The 21,171-nt window shown below is 40.0% G+C and overlaps 1 protein-coding gene across 2 annotated transcripts in view; it reads left to right on the top strand.

Annotated features, from left to right (window-relative positions):
- LOC144791492 (ubiquitin carboxyl-terminal hydrolase 47-like) overlaps positions 1 to 21,171 on the top strand; it is a 340,820-nt gene that overhangs the window by 299,596 nt on the left and 20,053 nt on the right. For both annotated transcript variants that reach the window (XM_078666187.1, XM_078666188.1), the window contains exon 11: positions 12,174 to 12,223. In XM_078666187.1, the coding sequence (XP_078522313.1) occupies positions 12,174 to 12,223 (50 nt within the window). The remainder of the gene's footprint in view (positions 1 to 12,173; positions 12,224 to 21,171) is intronic.

The following is a 21,171-nucleotide window of genomic DNA, read 5'->3' on the forward strand; positions in this document are numbered from 1 at the left end:
GACTTTAAGAATACATGTATTCCCATATTTTAAACTCATCAACTAAACAAATTATTCACCCAGATTCTTTTAAAATCACGCGTGACTCAAAGTGTGATCCCAGACACATGACCAGGATGTTACATGTAATCTACCATGTCTGTCTCTGCTTGCACTATGTGTGTCTCTGCTCATACCATCTCACCGTCTCTCTGCACCATCTTTACAGATTAAACAAAAACGTGCAAATATAATTCTGTCTTTCACCCAGACACTCTCTGTGATCCTGGGCAAAATAGTCTGACACTTAAACTAGAGAAGTAGGTGCATTATGTTAGTTAGGCCCTTCTCGGCATGCGAGAAGTGGAGTATGTTAAACATAGTTTGTCTCTAGACAGGCTACAAGGACAGTTAACAGAAAGGTAGGAGAGAGCACATGGGAAAGAAAATGGCTGCCAGAAACACAAAATGGCTTCCAGCTCATGCCAACAAATCTGTCTAATATTCAACACGTGGGCTGAGTTCTCTGTCTTAAAGAAATGACTGTGATAAATGGTTTTAGTAAAATGAGCACTTTTAAAGTTTTTCACTAGGATTTTACATGTAATCTACCACGTCTGTGTCTGCTTGCACTATCTGTGTTTGTGCTCGTACTATCTCACTGTCTCTACTGGCTTAAAACAGACCATATATATATAAGCAAGACATAACATTCCTTTTGCATTTCAACAGCACACCCTGGATCTTTATTGCACAGCTCAGAGCCTATTTGGGAACTAAGAGACCTGACAGACATGCTGCCTAAGATTCTCTAGTAGTACATATCCTCAAGCCTAACTGACTTCAAGAATACATGTATTCCCATATTTTTAAACACATCAACTAAGCAAATTATTCACCCAGATTCATTTAAAATCAAGCTCGACTCACAGTGTGATCTTAGACACTTGGCCAGGATGTTACATGTAATTTACCATGTCTGTCTCTGCTTGCACTATGTGTGTCAGTGTTCATACTATCTCACTGTCTCTGCTGGCACAAAACAGACCATATATATATATATATATATAAGCAAGACATAACATTCCTTTTTCATTTCAACAGCACACCCTGGATCTTTATTGCACAGCTTAGAGCCTATTTGGGAACTAAGAGGCCTGACAGACATGCTGCCTAAGATTCTCTAGTAGTACATATCCTCAAGCCTAACTGACTTCAAGAATACATGTATTCCCATATTTTTAAACACATCAACTAAGCAAATTATTCACCCAGATTCATTTAAAATCAAGCTTGACTCACAGTGTGATCTTAGACACATGACAGTATAGCTTGCAAATCAGTAGAATAATTACTATCTGCTCTTAAAACATTTTCTATGGCATTTCTACAGTACACCAAAAATGGCTACAAAACTACAAGGCGACAAATTGAAAATTCTAACAGTTGTAAGGAAGAAAAAGAGGGAAAAAGTAAAGAGAACGAATAAATGAAAAGGAATAACTGAGATGAAGTGAGGAACTCAAGAAAGAGAGTTAATACAGTATCCTGGGTGTAGATGTGGCATTGAGGAGACGGGATGTAAGTGTTTTGCTTATTGAATGGCATTGCCCGTCTCTGTGTACCTGGCCAGCTGTGTTCTTGCTGGCCGCAATTGTATTTGCTTTATGAAACAATAAAGGTTTTTAAAAAAAAAAAAAAAAGAAAGAGAGTTAAAGGAAAGAAAGTGAGGAAGGAGAATAAGACTGCGAGTGAATGAAAGCAGTAACAGTGAGGGATTAGATATCAGGATGAGGGAAGAGGAGTAAGAAAAAAAACATAATAAGAGAAAGTAAAAGTAGTAAGTGAGAGGAAATCATTTATAGAAAGAGAGGAAAGAAAAGGCAGAGTAGTGGAAATAAAATAAAACAGTGAAAGAGAAAAAATAAGGACAGTGACAGACTGTGAGGGATTGAAGCAGTTATAGTGACTAAGGCATAATAAAAGGAGAAATGCAGTGAAAACAGTTATAGGCTCACCTTTAAAAATGCTTTTGAAGATTTAGAACAGTGGCAGTCACAAACCACATTTTCTTATGCAGCATTTCTGAATAATGCTTCTGTCACTGCAGCCTCACAATAATGGCACAGATTCCCTCTCATTTCAGACCCATATTCAAGTACATAACCAATCAAATTTCTTCCCACACAAATTCAAAATCAAACTAACATTTCAATTGGTTCTAACTTTCAATATTTTCAAAGTCACATAAACTTCAACCATCCCCTTCTAACCCTCTCTGTCTGTTACCATGGTAACACCTCATACTGCACCTGGCTGAAGACACAGGTCAGAAGTTCATATCTCAATGTTGCAAATTAAACCAGCAAGGCTGTTTGACCTTCAAATACACCTGCTTATCCACTGCTTTGTTAGTATTTATAATTTTTTCTCAACCAATAGCAATTTTCCTTTTAAAAAAACATTAGCATGCACCCTAGTTTTCAATCTTGAATTGTAAAAAACAACCAATCATTTCTAGTTATTCAAGTGCACTGAACCTCATCCACATTTTTTTCTAAACTCTCAGCTTCTAACTGCCGTTTCACTTACAGAGCCCATCTGAGTACTACTGGATCTGCCTTCAAAATGCTAAAAACTGTGGGTTATAGGACATAGCTATATATACGGGAGTAAAAGGTATGCAGCAAATAGATGCTTTCTCAACCTTGATTTACCAAATGTGGATATTATGTGGATTGGCCAGAGAGGATTAAAATGTCACCAATTGATGCTATTGGTAAAATCCTTTTTACATCTGCCACACCCTGACCTCATTATTGTGCACTAAGGTGGAAATGACCTGGGCACTTTGACTGGGGTAGGTCTGGAAATGCTTTTAAAGGACACCTTTGGGCAATTGATGTCACTTTTTCCACAAACTGCCTTTGTATATTCAAATATATGCCAAAGACAAAAATGGAACTGATCCAACCAATATTGCCCATGGATTGAGAAAGCAAAACTTAAACTTATATCATATGCCAGTTTGTACAAAATTACAATAGAGTTCCAGCTTCTTTGCCAGTACCCGCGTTGTGTGGGCTTCCGTCCAGAAGGGGACCCAGCGCTTGTGGTACAACACACAACGCGGGCACCGGCAAAGAAGCTGGAACTCTATAGTAATTTTGTACAAACTGGCATATGATATAAGTTTAAGATTGAATGTTGGAAATAAGTTGTCAATGTACACGCAATGTTCAAATCGTATAATAACTACTTCATGTACTTTGTTTTACCTTTTACAAATGGCGGATCATTGCAGTTATTTGGTCATGTGACCTTAAACCTGTTTCCCTCGTTCATGTTTAGTGTATTTAACATGTCGGCAATGTCAGAACGGTTACCGTGTGATCAAGACACAATTTAGTGTCGAAACGCGTAGCGTTTTCCAAGAATAAATTCTTGCAGCGAAATCCTACTTCTGAGTGCGCACTACTTACGAGTTGTTTTGGAATGGAAATATATATAGATATATATATAGAGATATATATATATATATATATATATATTTTTTTTTTTCCGGTTTCCCCGTTCGGGGAGTTAGTTCTCCTTGCACTCCCAGGTACTCTTTTCCAATTACAGCCAAACACCAAATTTAGTAGATCGGTTTGAATTTATTTTTCATTTATCAGCAGCCAGCAACACCCTACGCGTTTCGGTCTCTACGGAGACCTTGCTCACAGGAAACCATCACTAAATTTTTTTGCAAGTTTTAAATAAAGAAACATCCTCCATGTCAAAACATCACTTCCTGTTAGTCGCACAGGAATTTTGGGATATGTAGTTTTTTACCCTATGTTGTGTTTTTCTCCACATTTAACATTAAACAATTTATTGGTACATGAGGATATGATGTAGCCCTCTGGTGGGTTTTCTTATGTACATGATTAAAGATCATTGCTTTATATTCATAAATCATTATCATCAAGCCCTTGATGATAATGATAAGTTTATTTAAAACTTGCAAAAAAATGTAGTGATGGTTTCCTGTGAGCAAGGTCTCCGTAGAGACCGAAACGCGTAGGGTGTTGCTGGCTGCTGATAAATGAAAAATAAATTCAAACCAATCTACTAAATTTGGTGTTTGGCTCTAATTGGAAAAGAGTACCTGGGAGTGCAAGGAGAACTAACTCCCCGAACGGGGAAACCGGAAAAAATTACTCGCGGCTTGGTTCTGCCGCACTCCGTTTGCACCGCCTTAGAGCACCTGGAAGCCCGCTCTGTGGACTAAATGGAAAAGAATATATATATATATATATATATAGTTTCCCAAACGCTCTGCAGCATACCGCCATGTCAAAAGAATAAATATCATCTTAAAAATCTACGTATCATAAGAGGCTACGCCCTGAAAGGAGCTATAATAATCCTCCAGGTCTGGCGAGTGCTTGAGCCTTCGCCACAACAATAGTGGTCTAAGTTGGGCCTTATGAGTCATGGGCTTTAAGCCAGGTCTCGTCTGAGTGGGATCAATGGAGTGCTTTTCGGGAGGTTGGTTAAGGCTCTTATAAACGTATTCACAGCCACCCCCAATGGAGCATGGTTAGCTTTGCCCCATACTTCAGCCCCGTACAGTGCTCTTCCCTCTGCCTTAGCTCTGTACACTTTTAGGGCAGGCGATATCCTGGCTCGGAAGGCCTTAAACAATCTTAGGATGGCAGTAGAGTGTTGGTTAAGATTCAGACTTCTTCTCTCGACCATGGGCAAACAAGACATCGATTTAGTTAGCTTGATCCACAGGTAAATAAACTCAGTAACCCTGTCTAGCAGTCTGCCTCCCAGGGTCATTGAGCCCCTGAAAGACTTATGCGGGTTGATGACCATAAACTCTGTTTTGGAGTGATTGATCACCAACCCTCGCTTGCTGCAAAAGGCCGGAAACATGTCCTCTAGAAGTTGAAGGCCACTCTGGGTCTTTGATATCAGAAGGGTGTCATCACTGATTGTAAGAGGGGAGTCTTGTGACAAGCTAGTTGAGAGGCGTCATTTTGGATATCCTCTAAAAACAAAGCGCCATCATTAAAATGTAGAGATAATAGGGTCAGGGTAAGGACAAATCCGTGACACTCTATTTTGGATGGGTTCTCGTTCATTCAGCTCCCCACCCCTTCCTAATTTAACTTGTGCATATGTATACTCATGTAGACAAACCAGAACATCCTGGAGGCAGTGCTTAGCACTGGCACTTATTTCTCAAGGCCAAGTCTACATGTGATATCAGCTCACTAAGGTCACACTGTCTCCCCGGTGAAGAGCTGATATTGCATGTAAATTCAATCCTGCCTGGGTTCAGTGTTGCAGGATTGGGATTTGTGCGTAAGATATTTACATTTGGACGCCGCCTGTCTTAGCAAGAGGCACACGGCCGGCACTCACCCACTGCCAGAAACTGCCTGGGTGAAGTCCCTGCCTCAGCATAACCGCAATCATAGTAGTGCAAGAGCGCTACCAATGACTGCTTGAAAATGGATTCTAAGCCCACCCTGTTCCTACTTGACGGTGTTGAATCGTCAAGTGCTGCCTTCTGAATTGGACTAATGCAGAGCCGTGTCCCCAAACTTCACTCCCCCATCGTATTGCGCAGCTGAAGCGCTTAGTCGGCTGAACAAGAAAGCAGCGTGGCGCGCAGCAGCAGGCTTCTGTTTTAAACCAAATTTCAGTAAGTAATGATTTTGTTCTCGTAACAGGCCCTAAGTGTAGAGCTAATCTTTTGGTATTTTGAAAATAAAAGCATTCAATACTTGTCAAAGTGCTAAAAGGAAAGTGAAATCACCCATGTCTGACTTTGGTGGGCTGCATCAGAAAGGACGCAGCGCAGACTTAGTGGTGGGGATGACCCTCTCTACTTCTCTGGGTTTGGGAATGCCAACAATCCCATCTCTAGCTTAAACAGCCACTAATTATTCACTGAAGCCCACACTGAGAAGCATTTCAGAAAACGTCAAACAGCGTCTGATTAAGATTCATAAAGAATGTTGCAAATGCCAATAAAGATATATTTAAATAATTGCCCACTGATGAGCACAGACCAGGCAAAGTGCACATGGGGTTCACAAATGCCAGTGCCTGCTCGCCCCCTCTCTTGAGGTTGATTTGAAGAGTTGTACACTCATTTTGCTCCTAATGTACACAGCGCTCCGTCCACTCTGTCTTCTTTGCCCTCTGTCATCCGAAGGCAGTCGGCCCCAGGGGAAATATGACAGCTTCCCTACAGCAAGCACCTCTGAAAAGCTAGAGGAGCTGGGAAAGAGTCAGCCAGGGTATCACACCTCCCGTCATACAACTCAGTGCTGAAAAAGGAATAAAGTGGAATCAAGAATATGCAGAATTCAGTGTCGGATTGGAACAGAAAATATGCTCAGGCACCAAAGTAAAAGTTGCTCTCATTAGTGAATTAGTCAGCTAGAAAATAAACCAATGTTTGCAAATTGAGACAACTTTGAATTTGTACAGGACCCTGTATAAGTTCTTTCAAGATATGGAAGTCCTCGTGAATTTGAGCTTTCTGTAGATAATGTTTGGTACAAAACCCGGTAAATCAACAGTAAATACCAGCCTAGTAGACCTAAAACACGCCCACAAAAAGCCCAAAAAATGGCCCATACTCTGACTTGTCAGAGCAGCCCATCATTGCCTGATTGCCCAATAGGCCTGTCCGAGCTTGGCAGCCTTGGCATTCTGCACGCTGACATTCAGTAGCATCGGCCATTCTCTTCTTAGTAAAACTTTGAGCCCTGGCCCTTATTCTTTTACAAATTGAGCGCTGCCTGGAGGTCATGTTGAACCCCTTTATTCTTAAGGACCTCCCACAGCGTTCCTCTTTGAGCGAGATCAAATGAAGACTTTAAGTCTACAAAGATATAGGAACGCTTTTTAGAGGAGTACTATCTTCCAGTATATTAATAGGAACGTAAAGACCTGGTCAATCTCTAGGATTTGCCTCGCAAAGACTTTTTGGGCAACATTAATAGGACTGATCAGCCTGTAGTTTAAAGGGGAATCTAGTGGGCCCTTTTTGTGAATTGGAACAATTTCAGCTGCCTTCCAGCCACAGGGCCCCTTGAGGATTGAATTGGATAACGTATTAAAATGTGAATCCCAGCTTTCAATGTGAGATCGCCTTGGATTCCATCGGGCCCTTGCACGCTGTGCCTTGCTATGTCTTTTATTGGAGTAGTGGTCTCACTCAGCTCCAACTTAATGAGCTTGGGGATAGATTGTCTGCCGTTAGCTCTAATGTTCCATCAACGTCTGACTCCTTTTTGTAAAGGTCGAGAGAGTGGGAATGCCATATCACAGGAGAGCTGGAGTCGGCCAAGAGCTTAACTGGTCATTGATCACCATTGGCTACTAGCTTCCAAAATGTCCTATTATCAATATAGGCAGCAGCTTTTAATACATTCTCCCTTATATGTGTTTCTTCCTATCCTTGCGTGCTCTCCTTTGAATGAGCTTATACTCTTTCCTTTTTGCACGTATCAGGGTGGAATCGCCACAGACAAAAGATAGGCGTAGCTCGTTTTTCTTGTTGTTGCAAGGTTTATTATACTAAGTGCGCTCAGACATTGGGAGTGGAAGGGTCAGGATCATGACTGTGCACAGAGCGCTCCCCTAGCAGCTTAAAGAGGTCCATATTAACCTATACAAAATTGAACTACCACATTTCATCCCTAAACTGGGCTGAGACTAAATTTTCTATTTTCAAGGCAGCATCCCCTAGGGGATTTTAGTCATGTGGTCTCTGATACCTAAATTTGCTGCTACTTTATCCCATGTGATTCTACGCTTCTCATGTGAGGGCACAGTATTTGTGCTTACAGAAACCGTGATATTCACCATGAAATTAAATGGGTCTTTTAGAGAACAGGGCAGGGCACTATGATCGCTATCCTCCCTCCCTAATACCTTCAAATCAACTTAGTTGCCCCACAGATGAAAAGAAATTAAGCAATAGTCAGTTCTACTTTTATGACCCAGGTAGTTAAAGGTGTGGACAGAATGCGGATCCAAGTTTGTGCGGCCATTGCAGGCCCTCAGACCATACGATAAAGTAAATGATATAAGCTGATAAGCACCACTTGTCCAGCGTTTCACTGTGTTGGTGTTAAGTATAGAAATTCACTGTACCTCATCTTCTTCGCTTACGGGAACTTCAGCCCAAATCCATCGATCACATGTTGTATTAAAATCACTGCCTATAATTAGAGTCATGAGGGTCAAGGGGGGCCCTGTGGAGGCTCAGATCACATATTACCTGAGTCTCTCCCCTTCCTCCAGCCACCCGATTATATACATTATATATTTAATAAGTAGGGGTGTCTGCCCTAGAAATGGATATGCCCGGAATGTCACGTGAAATAAAAGGTAGCGCAGATATTTTAACATCAAGGGCTGAATTAATGCAGATAAGGAGGCTGCCCGTTGGGTGGACACTCCCTCCCCAAAAAGTAGGTATGTGGTATGTTATATATCCAGATCTGTGCAGTGGATCACATGACCAGGTTTTCTGCATTGATTAATCTCATCTGCTAAAACTAAACCAATGGCATTCAAATACAAAGATGTATTTCTCTATCCCAGACTCTGGGCAGTAGTGTGATAGCAAATGTTTATGTTCCGAGAGAAAGTGCAGATGTGTCCTGATGTTGTGCAAAATGGTGTTTCTTGTTCCAGTGATAGATGTGCTAAGAAAACACATATTGTCTGTAACTTCTGTGAGTAACAAAAAACTAGAACATTATTTTTTGCCTGATGTTTTACAAAGCATTAATGATTTTTGCAGCCATTATTGAACATTAGCTGCACATATGCCTTGCTTGTACATTTGCTTTCCCCTAAACGTTAGTGAGTTTGATTCATCCAAACAATTCCCTTGGTGCTATTTTCTACTTTCTGAGGCTGAAGGAGGGTAGGTTTCTACCACCATAAACAAACAGTATCTCCCATTAGTTTGCAAGAATGACAGGCACATCTTAAAAGGTCTATGACCATCATGCGTTATAAATAAAAATTTGTTTCGGTTATCAAAAATGCAGTAATTACCCAATTCTATCATATATATTTTAATGTAATATTTAGTACTCTTTTCCTCCCAATTATTTGCTGCATGTAATGTTAATATTTTAAGGTTTAGTCAAATGTTTTTGAATTGAGAAAAATTCAAAATTTGAGAATTCTCAAGATAGAATTTTAATGCATTGATTTTTTCAAAGTGAGTGTAACCTTGTGCAACATACTATCTCACTTTAAAGCATCCATGTTGATTTTAAGTTAAACAAACAATTTTAAGTTGGACAGTATAGGTAACTCAGTCAGCTTGTATCTGAATAAGACATTCACGAGTTTGACGCATCAATTTGCGTGACCATTTTAGAAGTTTCACATCTGAAATATTAGGGGATTTTTTAAATTATACCCACTGTTGGAACTTTTCCAAACTGTTTGTTTTTTCCTCCCCAATAAAATGCTTGCATTTTCTAACCACAGCAAGCAAAAGCAAGTTTATGAATGACTCGCTAATCGGAGCAACCTCAATGTATATAACTAGAATGGGTTTTTCTATATTTTCATGTGTGTATTTCAGAAATAAGGTACAGGTTGGAGATAAAAATGCAGCATAGCAAGGAAGGCTGTGCATAAGGTTTGGGGGTCCTGTGGATGTTTTGTGCAATTTGGAGATCAGTGGTCACTCAAATCCCATTATGTGACATAACATTTTACACTGACACCTTTTCCCACCAAGCTAATTTTTTAGGTCTCGCCTAGGCAGCGCGCATGCGCTGTCTCTCCAAGACATCTAGTGATCTATATGCGTGGGTAAACTCCACCTATTAATTAGTAATTTCTCGCAGCTTGCCATTAGTTAACTTTTTTTATTTTTTTGTTAGCAAGCTTATTATTGTCTCTTCTGCCGACACGTAACTTCCAGTTATTCCGGAAGCAGCACCTCCTAACTATAGTCTTGTTACGTTCTCTTTTAAAATAGTGTGCATTAACATGCGCACGCTGCCTCCCTACAGTCTCGTTACGTTCTCATTCTCGGTTATAATAGTGCGCTTTGTCATGCACGCGCTACCTTACATAAATGCGTCTGCCAGGACATCTCCATTTATGTGGCCAGGACGGCATCCAGTTTCTCGCAGAATTGCGCCCGAGACCGCAGCCATTTTTACGCACGTGAAGCGGTGCTGATTGCAGCAGTTTCGGATTACACCATGAGTAGATTTTGATGGTGAAAAGTTATGTCGCAGGACATTGGTATGTAATAAGAAAGCACACGCAGATAGGCATGTGCAGTGCATAATGAGGCTGTTGCATGAGGAGGAGTGGGCTCACACCCACAGCTGTGGTGGTTGGTGATGTTCTGTGTGTGTGCGCGCGCAGTGGTACAAAGGCAAACATCTCAGGCTGTCTACAGTGCATTACAACCGTCTTGTTTTGATACTCATTACGCAGTGCTTGTGTACCCCCTCATAACCCTGCAGTGGCACTCTGCTCTGCGCATTCCTCATGCCCCTAATAACCTGGCGATGTGAAAGAACGCTTTAATCCAGAACTGCCCCAACCCTTCAAAAACTGCCCCTTCATCTCTCCCTCATAAACACCCATGCTCCAATACGTGTGTCTAGCTGGCTTAAGGAAGCTGTTCGTGTAAGGGTTATCAGCCTTCATCTCTATACATTTGTGCTCTGATTATTTCTAAAGTGTTCAATATATCTGTAGTCATTCATCACAATGGGTCAAGTCGTTAACTAGTCGATACTCATTTATTCCAGTTCACGTTCATAAATACAGATTACACACCGTAGAGTCTCTTGTACATCTAGTCCTACTGCCTAGACAAAGCCTTCGCCCTCTCCATGCATGATATGCCCTGGGAAGTAGGGAAGATGAAACAGAACATTTCAAAGAACAGTAGCTAAAAACAAAAAAGCTTGGGCACATGCAAAAACCTAATAGGACTAGGGTTATCAATTATGTCTACATTTAAAATGTTTTTAGGTTTAAAACACAGTCTAAACTATAATAACGCTAAAGACGAGGGAAAGGAGTTGAAAATGTGTGAAACAAAATACTTGGAACATTATATATGCTACTTCTTCCTGCTTCCAGCAAACTTCGCACAGGATTTTATAGTCTCTGCGAGCACCAGTTAGACATGTACATGCAGAGCACAGATCGTTGACATAAACTTAAGAACTTAAGAATTACAAGCCTCACTACACTTACATCTTGACTTTGGTCTAAAATGAACCACCACATTGACTCACCGGACAGACTGCAATTAGCCCATCAACTCTGGGGTCGGGAAGGGGAAGCATTGTGCACAGTGATAGGTTTAGTTATTTTCTCCCCTCCCTTCGAGTCTGAGGGCTGCAGCTCTCCGAAGGCAGCATCCCATGGCATCATTGCACAGAAGAAGGGGTCTGCACTCTGCTTTAACACAACGCCACTCACATAACAGTATGTACTGAATGATAATATCTGTCAGTGAGACTTCTCTTTCATGCAGCATCACAATTACACACGAAAAAGGCCCACTGCTTACTCAATATAACGACGTGTCTTTATTACAGCGTGACAAGCAATAAAATACTTCACAATAACGCATGAATTTGGAACTCTACACCCGGCGTTATAAAAAATAGAAGTTGATATACACACCCCAATGGTTTGCTCTGCCTCACCCTTGAAAGCATAGAAACCAAGCATTTGCAATGCAATAGGTCTCACATTTATGCGATTTTAAGCTATTGGCATTGTAAATGACAATGCCTTTTATTTATGTTCTAAAAACGAAAACAAAAATAAAAGGCATTGTCATTTGCAATGTCAATATTTCAAACTTGAGTAAATGCGAGACCTATTGCATTGCAAATGCTTATTTTCTTTGGTTTTCTTGACCCAGGTTACCAGGTGGGTACAACATAATCTACTTTCTGTGTGTAATTATACAATTGTGACATCATCGATTTGCAATACCCAGACAGCCCCAGTAAATAAATGTGTTTGTGACAATTGTGTAGCACATGTATCTATTAATAGAATTTACAAAAATCATTGCAGTCATGTTTTCTAATTTCAAAATCAAGCAAGATTCTAAAAGTAAAAATATCCTCTCATAACCAAAGTATTTTTTGTTTCCATTGCAGCAAAACAGCGTACCTCTTAATGTATCACAAAAAGCAAAAGGAGAAGCCAAGTAAGTAATTTGTCTGTGAGTGGGCGTTTATCCAAATAGACCCACTAACTTCTTGTAACATTTTGGTTTTCCAAAAGAGCTACCTGGTGATTTACAAGTGCCATATCTGTAGGATTATCTAACTGGCCAGTTTGTGGGGAAGGAACTTGAGGGTGGAAAGATGTGTGTTGGGGTTTCCCCTGAGGTCCTAGGCCAATTTAAGACGACAGGATGACTAAGCGGATATAGAAAGGCCAGAGGAAGTCTGCCTTATCTTCTGAGGAAGTGTTCTCTGGGGTAAAATATCTCATGTTGAGAATATTAGTCAGATTAGAAAGGATTCTAGAAGACTGACGCTCTCTTCAATTTAATAATGCTGTCTTTTTAGATCTGTCACTTGTCTTTTTCACAAATCCACATATGCTAAAAGGAGCTTAATCAGATTGGCTCAAAAAGGCTTGTTAACACGTTTTTAACAGACCCCCAGATGCCTCCCAGGCCCATATTGAATGCACCACTGTCCCCCAATCTAGACAGTCTCACATCTTGTATGTCTGATTCACTTCCTGCATGTATGGTACACTTTAAGTAAGAAGATCTCTATATGTTTGAGAGGTCAGTCGAGGTTTGATTCCCACAATCGCATATCTAATGGTGACCTGAAAAATCCCGACCATCATAGGATGAGGGATGTCTACAACCCTACAATATTTGAACACCTTAGATGTACTTGCACTCTGCATCAAAAAGTGTCATAGAACATATGAGATACGTCTAAGAATATGTTACCTCCTCCAAACAGGCCATTGGGTTTATGGTACCCCCTAATTAAAGGAAGTCCCTGACTAAGCTACAGTATTTCATGAAGTCACTCTGGCCTGATTCTGATAGCAGTAGAATATGGTGGACAGTGAGTATTTTTGCCACTAAAGTTATTCAGGATGGACAGTCTTGCACAGTATGCCTTTCTGTTCATGCTATTGACGTTCTCAAAGCATGATTATGTTGTTAGGAAGCAACCAACTTTTTCATGCTGGTGAGCTCATTGTCCTGGTCTTGCAACAGTTTTCATATGGATTTCAGCAGTGAATTAAAAAAACTATAGTACCCAGTGAATTTGTTCCCAAAATGGATCCTTTGCCTGGGGTTTTGCAAAGGTGTGTTTTTTCTCCTTTCAACTGCAGTTTATAATAACTGCAGAGTGAGAAACTGAAGCTAGGCGGTCTGCAACAGGGTTGAATTGCAATGATTTGTCTCAGAGGCTGTAACCAGAGAATATCTTTAAAGGGACCTCAGTAGCCTCACACTTGTAAGTGAAGGTAATATACTTATATATCTCCATCTCCTATTGTCGACTTTGGTTTGCTTTTCCACAGAAAGAGCGTTGTTTGGTTTAATAAGAACTATAGCCCCGTTTGATGAATCTTCACAAAACCTATCCACCCTTGCAACTTCATAGGGATATCATCAATGATGACATAAATGATGTCATATAACATGTGATGCGTGATATAAGATGTAAGGTCATAAGCAGTGCATGGCGGGGATGCAAGTCATAGGTAGTGCTGCTTACTATAAATGGTGAATTTATGTGCTTTTATTTGTTCAAAACATTAATGTTGTCACTGACATATTCACCTAACTAAAATGTTACTTTAACCTTTGTTTTTTTCAGTGTGTGTGTGTGTGTGTATATATATATATATATATTTAATCCCAAAAGTGCACAAAGATGTTAACAAACCCCCGGGGAGACCTATTATTTCCGCCAGGGATGGTCTTTTGGAAAATGTCACCAAATATATTGACTTTTTTTTACAAGACTTTGTTTCTGCATTGCCATCGTTTGTGCAGGATTCAAGTGACTTGTTGAGAAAACTTGAGACTGTGGAGTGGGAGCCTGATTATTGGTTAATCACGCTTGATGTATCATCTTTATACACCAGCATTAGGCACCTTGACGGACTAAGGGCTATACAGTTTTTCCTGGGCAATAGATCTGTGCAATTTGTGGAACACAACAAAATGTTGATTGCTATGATTTCATTCTGTTTAAATAACAACTATTTTTCATTCAACAATCAATTCTTTCAGCAGATCAGGGGTGTGGCCATGGGGGCCTGCTTTTCTCCCAGTTATGCCTGTTTGCATATGGGCTACTGGGAGAGGCAGGTCCTCATGGGTACACACGGTCTGATCATGGCTGAATTTGTGGCCCACTGGTATCGTTATATTGACGATATACTCTTGATATGACGGGGCACAGGAGGCAATCGACTTCATTGCGCAGCTCAACAACAATGTATACAACTTACAGTTTACCCACAGCATGAGCCAAACTTGTATTGATTTCTTGGATGTTAAAATCTTGGTTACTGACAACAAACTACACACTACATTGTTACGCAAGCCAACTTCGGGCAACACTGTGCTCCATGCCAAGAGTAATCATCCGGCACATCTGATCCGCAGCATCCCCTATGGGGAAATGCTGCGCATCAGACGTATCTGCAGCACAGAAGATCAGTGCACACTGGTGCAACGAGATAGCAAGGCTCGATTTCTGGCCAGGGGTTACTCTCCCAGCTTAGTTGATTCAGCTATTCGTAAAGTGAACGCCATGCCTAGAGAGGTAGCTTTGCAACACAGGAAATCTACAAACAAAGAAGAATACAGCGCCAACCAACCGGTGAGACTGGTATTGACTTTCAAACGCCAGTTTCAAGCCCTGAGGAAAATTGTTTCCAAAAACTGGAATCTCATTAGTTCTGATCCAGTGATTGGTCACCTCATGCCAGGGAGACCTGACATTTCCTGTAAAAAGGCATATTCGCTTGGTGAAGCGTTAGTCAAGTCTAGTCCTGAGGTTGTTACATCTCTACCCTGGTACAAGGCAATTAATGGATTCAAAAAATGCTCGGTTTGCAAGGCTTGCAAACATGGTGTTAACATGACTAAGTATTTAACACCTTTTTCGGATGTTCTCCGCTTGATTACTAAGCAATTGACATGTAAAACTGAGTTCACAGTGTATGTGCTGGAGTGTCCCTGTGCCCTGCGATATGTCGGTAGCACGAAGTTGCAGGTGCACAAGAGGATACTCCATCACATTAGGGCCATCAACACTGAGGACCCCACCTATCCGGTGGCTCGTCACTTTAAGGAACATCATGATAAATAAAGTCATTTACTCAAATACTTTGCGATCGATTCGGTCCCGCCTCTTCGTAGAGGTGGAAACCGTGAAGCTATTTTGAGAGCCCTTGAAACTCAGTATATCCTTGATCTCGACACCAAGACACCACTTGGCTTGAACACCAGTGTCGATTTCTATACCCATCTGTAAATTCCAGTCAGTCAAATCTATCATATTTTTCTTTAGTCAACGTAATACTCTGATATCTTTTATCAGTATTGCTAATACTTAGACGTTGACATTTTTATGAAAAGATTTTGCTCAGAAACAGAACTGTCACTGAAAGTTTCCCCTACTGTGATAAAATGATTCATGATGATCAATCTAACACACTCCCATCATCCATCTAGGGAGGGTTTTTAACATTTAGAATTTATTTTTTGTCATCACTGCTCACGACACCCTTTATTTTATGTTGTTTTTTGCATTTGACACATTTACATTTACGTAATTGCGATTACAATCATCAAATATGTCACAAGTGATTCGGAAGATATAATGATTGAATATGACATGTGGTATTCACCCACTTGGGTAATATTAAAGTTATACTCATCATAAACAGCAGGTGTGTAGAATTGTAATGGTGAAAGCATGGATAATAAGGGAATTGAACACTGTGTCTACCCCTATTTTTTCGCCATATTTCTTTGTAGTGAAAAAACCAAAAGTTTTGCTTTTTTTTCCTCCTACACCCTCATTGTGTAGACAATATGACAATGTTTTTGTACGTTGGTTGGATCTTTTTCATTGAAAATTCAGTCTTGCCTGTTGTACATATGTAAAATTAGTTTTTTAACACTTTTAACATTGCAACTCTACTGGCTTGTCTAACGTATAATATAAACATGTTTTCTATGTCTATGACCAGAAACTTGTGCCAAACCAATAATGTGTCTTTGTAACTATGCACTAGCACTTTAAAAATAGCCTATCCCACCCCTAGCGTCATGTGACCAAGGCCTCTGAGTAGGCCGAAACGTTATGCTGGTGGCGATGCAACGAAATTGAAATAAAATATTCTCTTCACCTTGTGGCTGGGTCAGCTTTCGTTTATTCAGGATCGGTGGTGCCCCGGGACATTGGGGAGTGCTGGTTCGAGTTGGACGAGTGCAGTAATATATATATATATCTATATATATATATATATATATATATAGATATATATATATAGATATATATATATATTACCTACTGGCGTTCACCAGTAGGTAGTTATAGTTAGGACCTATTTTCCATAGGAAATCCGCAACATTCTATTTGGATTAACTTTGGTGCCGGTTGACGATTCTTTGCGAAATTTTCAAAACTGGGGGGCGCTCTGGTCCACTCCTATCCTGGAAGTCTTTATGTGACAATAACCGGAATAACAGACAATAGGGCCACCACCATGGCCTACACCAATGACCAGGCGGATCAAATTTATTCACTGATAAAAGAAGTGAAAAGTATGGATGTCCATGGGGGCTCAGTCACTCAACAACTGAAACAGCTTGAATACTTAACTCGACGCCAAGTTAATCAAAGGATGCATGCCTCTACGCTCATACAATATCATAAAGCAAAACGTATTCCAAGAGGCCTTCGCTTATCTATAAAACCTATGTTATTTCGCTTCAACCTCAATTCAAAATTCATGGACAAGTGGTTCAGCATATTGAACAAATGTTCATTAGACCTCATTTTGCTTATAATAGAGGAATTAGCTAAAACTATACGGGAATTAGAGGAAGAAATCTACACACTGAAGTCTGAATTAGAATCAAGGTTAGAAGCTGACACCTGGAAGATTAGTTTGGATGGCATCAACTTGAAACTTGATAAATATGAGAAGGAACTGCAGGAAGGAAAGTTACGTAAATATAAACGGGACACTATAGACTACAAACTTAATGAGGTGTACACGTGGGCGGACATTTACGCCCGACGACAATACATTCCCAGGAAAACAACAACTAATGTACACTCATCTGAAGAAAGTTTAGTCACAGATAAGGAAACATCTATCCAAAGAGGACCAGTAAGAACCACACAAGATGGTATAGTAGTGACCACCGGAGAAAGTCAGCAAGCATCAGGAAGCGGGACAGCTGCTTTTTTACCACAGGGACAGGATCCAGGGCAACCTCCCACGAAACAAACAGAAACATTAACTGGAAGCGAAAAACAAGGCGAGGGAGTGGCAGGAAAATCTCTACGGAGCGGACGGAATGTGGTCTTATCGTCAATATTTCATCCATAGAACTTACACAACATCAAACTTCAGCCCTAAACAAAGGCCTTTCATTTGTACCAACCACAGCCACTAATGACTTAGAAACTGAAGGAGCCTTCTTTAGGTTCATGCGAACATTAAAACTTAGACACTACTTCGAAAATGTGGCAGAACCTATGGAAAAAGTCACTGACAGAACGGAGAAAGAATTCAAACCCAAAAGTGTATATCAGGCTCCAACATCCCACAAGATGTTAGACACATTTGAAATAATGGTGAAAAAAGACCTAAAATCATTGGAGTACGGCAAAATACGACACAACAACCTGACTAAAAGTGAACAAAACATCATAAACAACTTGGCCAACGATAAATCTCTAACAATACAACCGGCAGATAAGGGTGGAGCCCTGGTAATAATGGATACGCATTTTTACGAACACAAGATTGACCAACATGTGGCTGACACAGATACGTATTTATTACTACAATCGGACCCCACAACTATGCTTCAAACAATGTTGAATGGAATTTTACAAACAGCCAGAGCGAATGAATGGATTAATGACTCAACGGTTGAATATTTAACGGAAAAAAAACCCAGGAGACCCAAACTGTATATGATCCCGAAGATTCACAAACATCCTACTAACCCGCCACTAAGACCTATTGTCTCAGGGTGTGGGTCAATATTTGACCCCCTCGGGCGATACATTGACCACTTTTTACAGCAATTTGTTCAAAATTGGGGGTCTTATATAAAAGACACTACGGATTTTTTGAACCAATTAGCATGGATACAAGAGGGCTACCAAAATCATTGGATTATGTGCACCATAGACGTGGTCGCGCTATACACGTCGATACCACATCAAGCAGGCATTGAATCAGTAGAATGGGCATTGCTTAAAATGGAGAATTTACCCAATGACAAAAAAAAATTTGTGTTACAATTAATCAAGTTTTGCCTCTACAACAGTTATTTCACTTGGAAAGATAACTACTATGCACAACTTAATGGAACGTCGATGGGCTTTGCAGGGGCTCCTGCCTATGCCAATATATTTATGGCTCAATTTGAAGCACAAAATCTAATGAGCATGAGAGAATGGCCACATGTGAAAATGTACTGTCGTTTCATTGATGACATCTTTTTAATTTGGGATGATACCCAAGAATCACTGGAAACACTCAACACATTGAATCAAGTGGACGCCAGAATCCAATTCACGTACAAAATCAGTAAACAAGAGATCGACTTCTTAGATGTCAGAGTAACCAAATCGGAAACTGGCTTTGAGACAGAACTATACACAAAACCCACTGACCGAAACAATGCCCTCAAGGACACGAGTTTTCATCCTAGGAGTTTAATTAGGAACCTCCCGTTGTCACAATTCATACGGATTAAACGAATATGTTCCAACTCACAGGTGTGTCAAAAGACACTAGCTAAACAAGCAGAGAAATACAAGGACAGAGGATATCCACCTGAGACACTACAAGAACAACTGGAGAAGGTATCACAAATGGATAGAATGGCATTACTAAAATCCCAGGAAAAAATTGAACAAAACAGGATGGTATTTGTGACTAAATACACAACTCAATCACAAAAAATCAAAAGTATCATCAACAAACGATGGGAACTATTGTCCACGGAACGAGACTTCAATGGATTATTCAAAGAACTGCCTTTACACGCATACACGAGAGGGTCAAACCTCAGAGAGAGACTGAAACACAGACCAGAATTAGCACCATCATCAACAAATAGAGGAACGATCCGATGTCTTAATTGCACAAACTGCAATAACGTTATAACAGGAAATACTTGTCCACACCCATGTACAGGCAAACTGATACAACTAAAACACACCAGCGACTGCAACACGCAAAATGTTGTATACGGAATTAAGTGCCCTTGCGGAAAAATGTACATCGGCAAAACTGAACGTAAAGTTAAAATTCGAATAACAGAACACAAAAGCCGAATCCGCAATGAGAATCTCACATCACCATTGGTTCAACATTGGCAACTAGAAAAACACAGTATTTCCCAACTCAGATTCTTAGTAATTGAGCAGGTACCAATAAAAGTAGGAATTGATAATCACCAAAAATTGTTGCAGCGAGAACTGTTTTGGATCAAATATTTGAATACAATGGTACCCATAGGGCTTAATGATAAATATGATTTAGCTTGCTATCTGTAGAAAGTACAACATTGAGGATAACATTAACATTGTTTATGATTATAGTATCAGAGCTACTAATCATATATTAGTTTGTAATGTAACTGACTTCAAGATGTATATCAGTTAGAAATGCCAAACACAATGAACAACATGATGTATTATGAGGTTATGACAACACACCTAAAAACGTTTTTCATCTCACATTGGCACGAAATTGATATTACGATGCATACCAGTTATAACTGTTAAACTGTTTTGAAATGCAATTGACATTATGATACACATCAGTTAGAAATGTTAAGCACGTTGAATAACGAAATGTATTATGAGGTCATGATAACGAACCTAGAAATGTTTTTTATCTCATATTGGCACGAGATTGATATTACGATGCACACCAGTCACAACAGTTAAATATAATGCACACTGAAGTGTAAAATGTGGCAATGATAATACGCCTAAATATGTTTTCCAATTGTTTCTCATCTCATATTGGAACGTAATTGATATTATGCTGCAAAAGTATTGTATATGATTTAAAACACAGGATATCAGATTCTGAGGAGTCATGAATATCATGTCTACATAAACATATGCATATATCTACATATATACATGCAATCACATTCCCACACAGTAAGCCAACTAGACATCGTAGTCCAAAATACCACTGCATAAATTACGCGAAGCGTGTTAGGTTCCTACACAGGAAGCCAATTAGATATCCTAGCCCAGGATAACGTTGCATAAATTACGCATAGCGTGCATTGTATTAACACAGTAAGCCAATCAGATATCCTAGTCTAGGATAACGCAGTATAAATTACGTGATGCATGTCATGTTGCTAGGGATACGGTCAACACGATGTATTGAACACACTGTAAACACATATATACGCAATTATTACACTCCGACATAGTATGTTTATCAGACAACGTGGAATCACATTTTGGGTCAATCGCTGTATTAACCACGTGACACATGTTACGTTACTGGGGACATGGTCAACATTACGCATTTATGGTTAAAGTAGCGATAGTAAATCAAAGGCAAATAAACATCTAATGAGATTTACGTTTATGTGAGGAAGAACCGAGTTAAATATCAACCTCCACAGTAGGTTTTATAACTAGAAGTATCCGTGAAATACCGGTTTCTGTCACACCAAGATGGCGCTTAGGAAACCGCACTTGGATTTATTCCCCTTTCCGATATGTCCGTCTTCCATTTCTATAACTCCGCAATCACCACGAGGATGCGGAGTTTATGTATTACTCGCGTAGGCCACGGAGGTAACACGGCGACAAGCACAGGGCAGCGGTTGTTTCGGTCGAAGGAGAGAGTTAACCAGTATCAGGT

This window comes from Lissotriton helveticus, chromosome 11 (genome assembly GCF_964261635.1).
Source record: "Lissotriton helveticus chromosome 11, aLisHel1.1, whole genome shotgun sequence".
Lineage (NCBI taxonomy): Eukaryota > Metazoa > Chordata > Amphibia > Caudata > Salamandridae > Lissotriton > Lissotriton helveticus.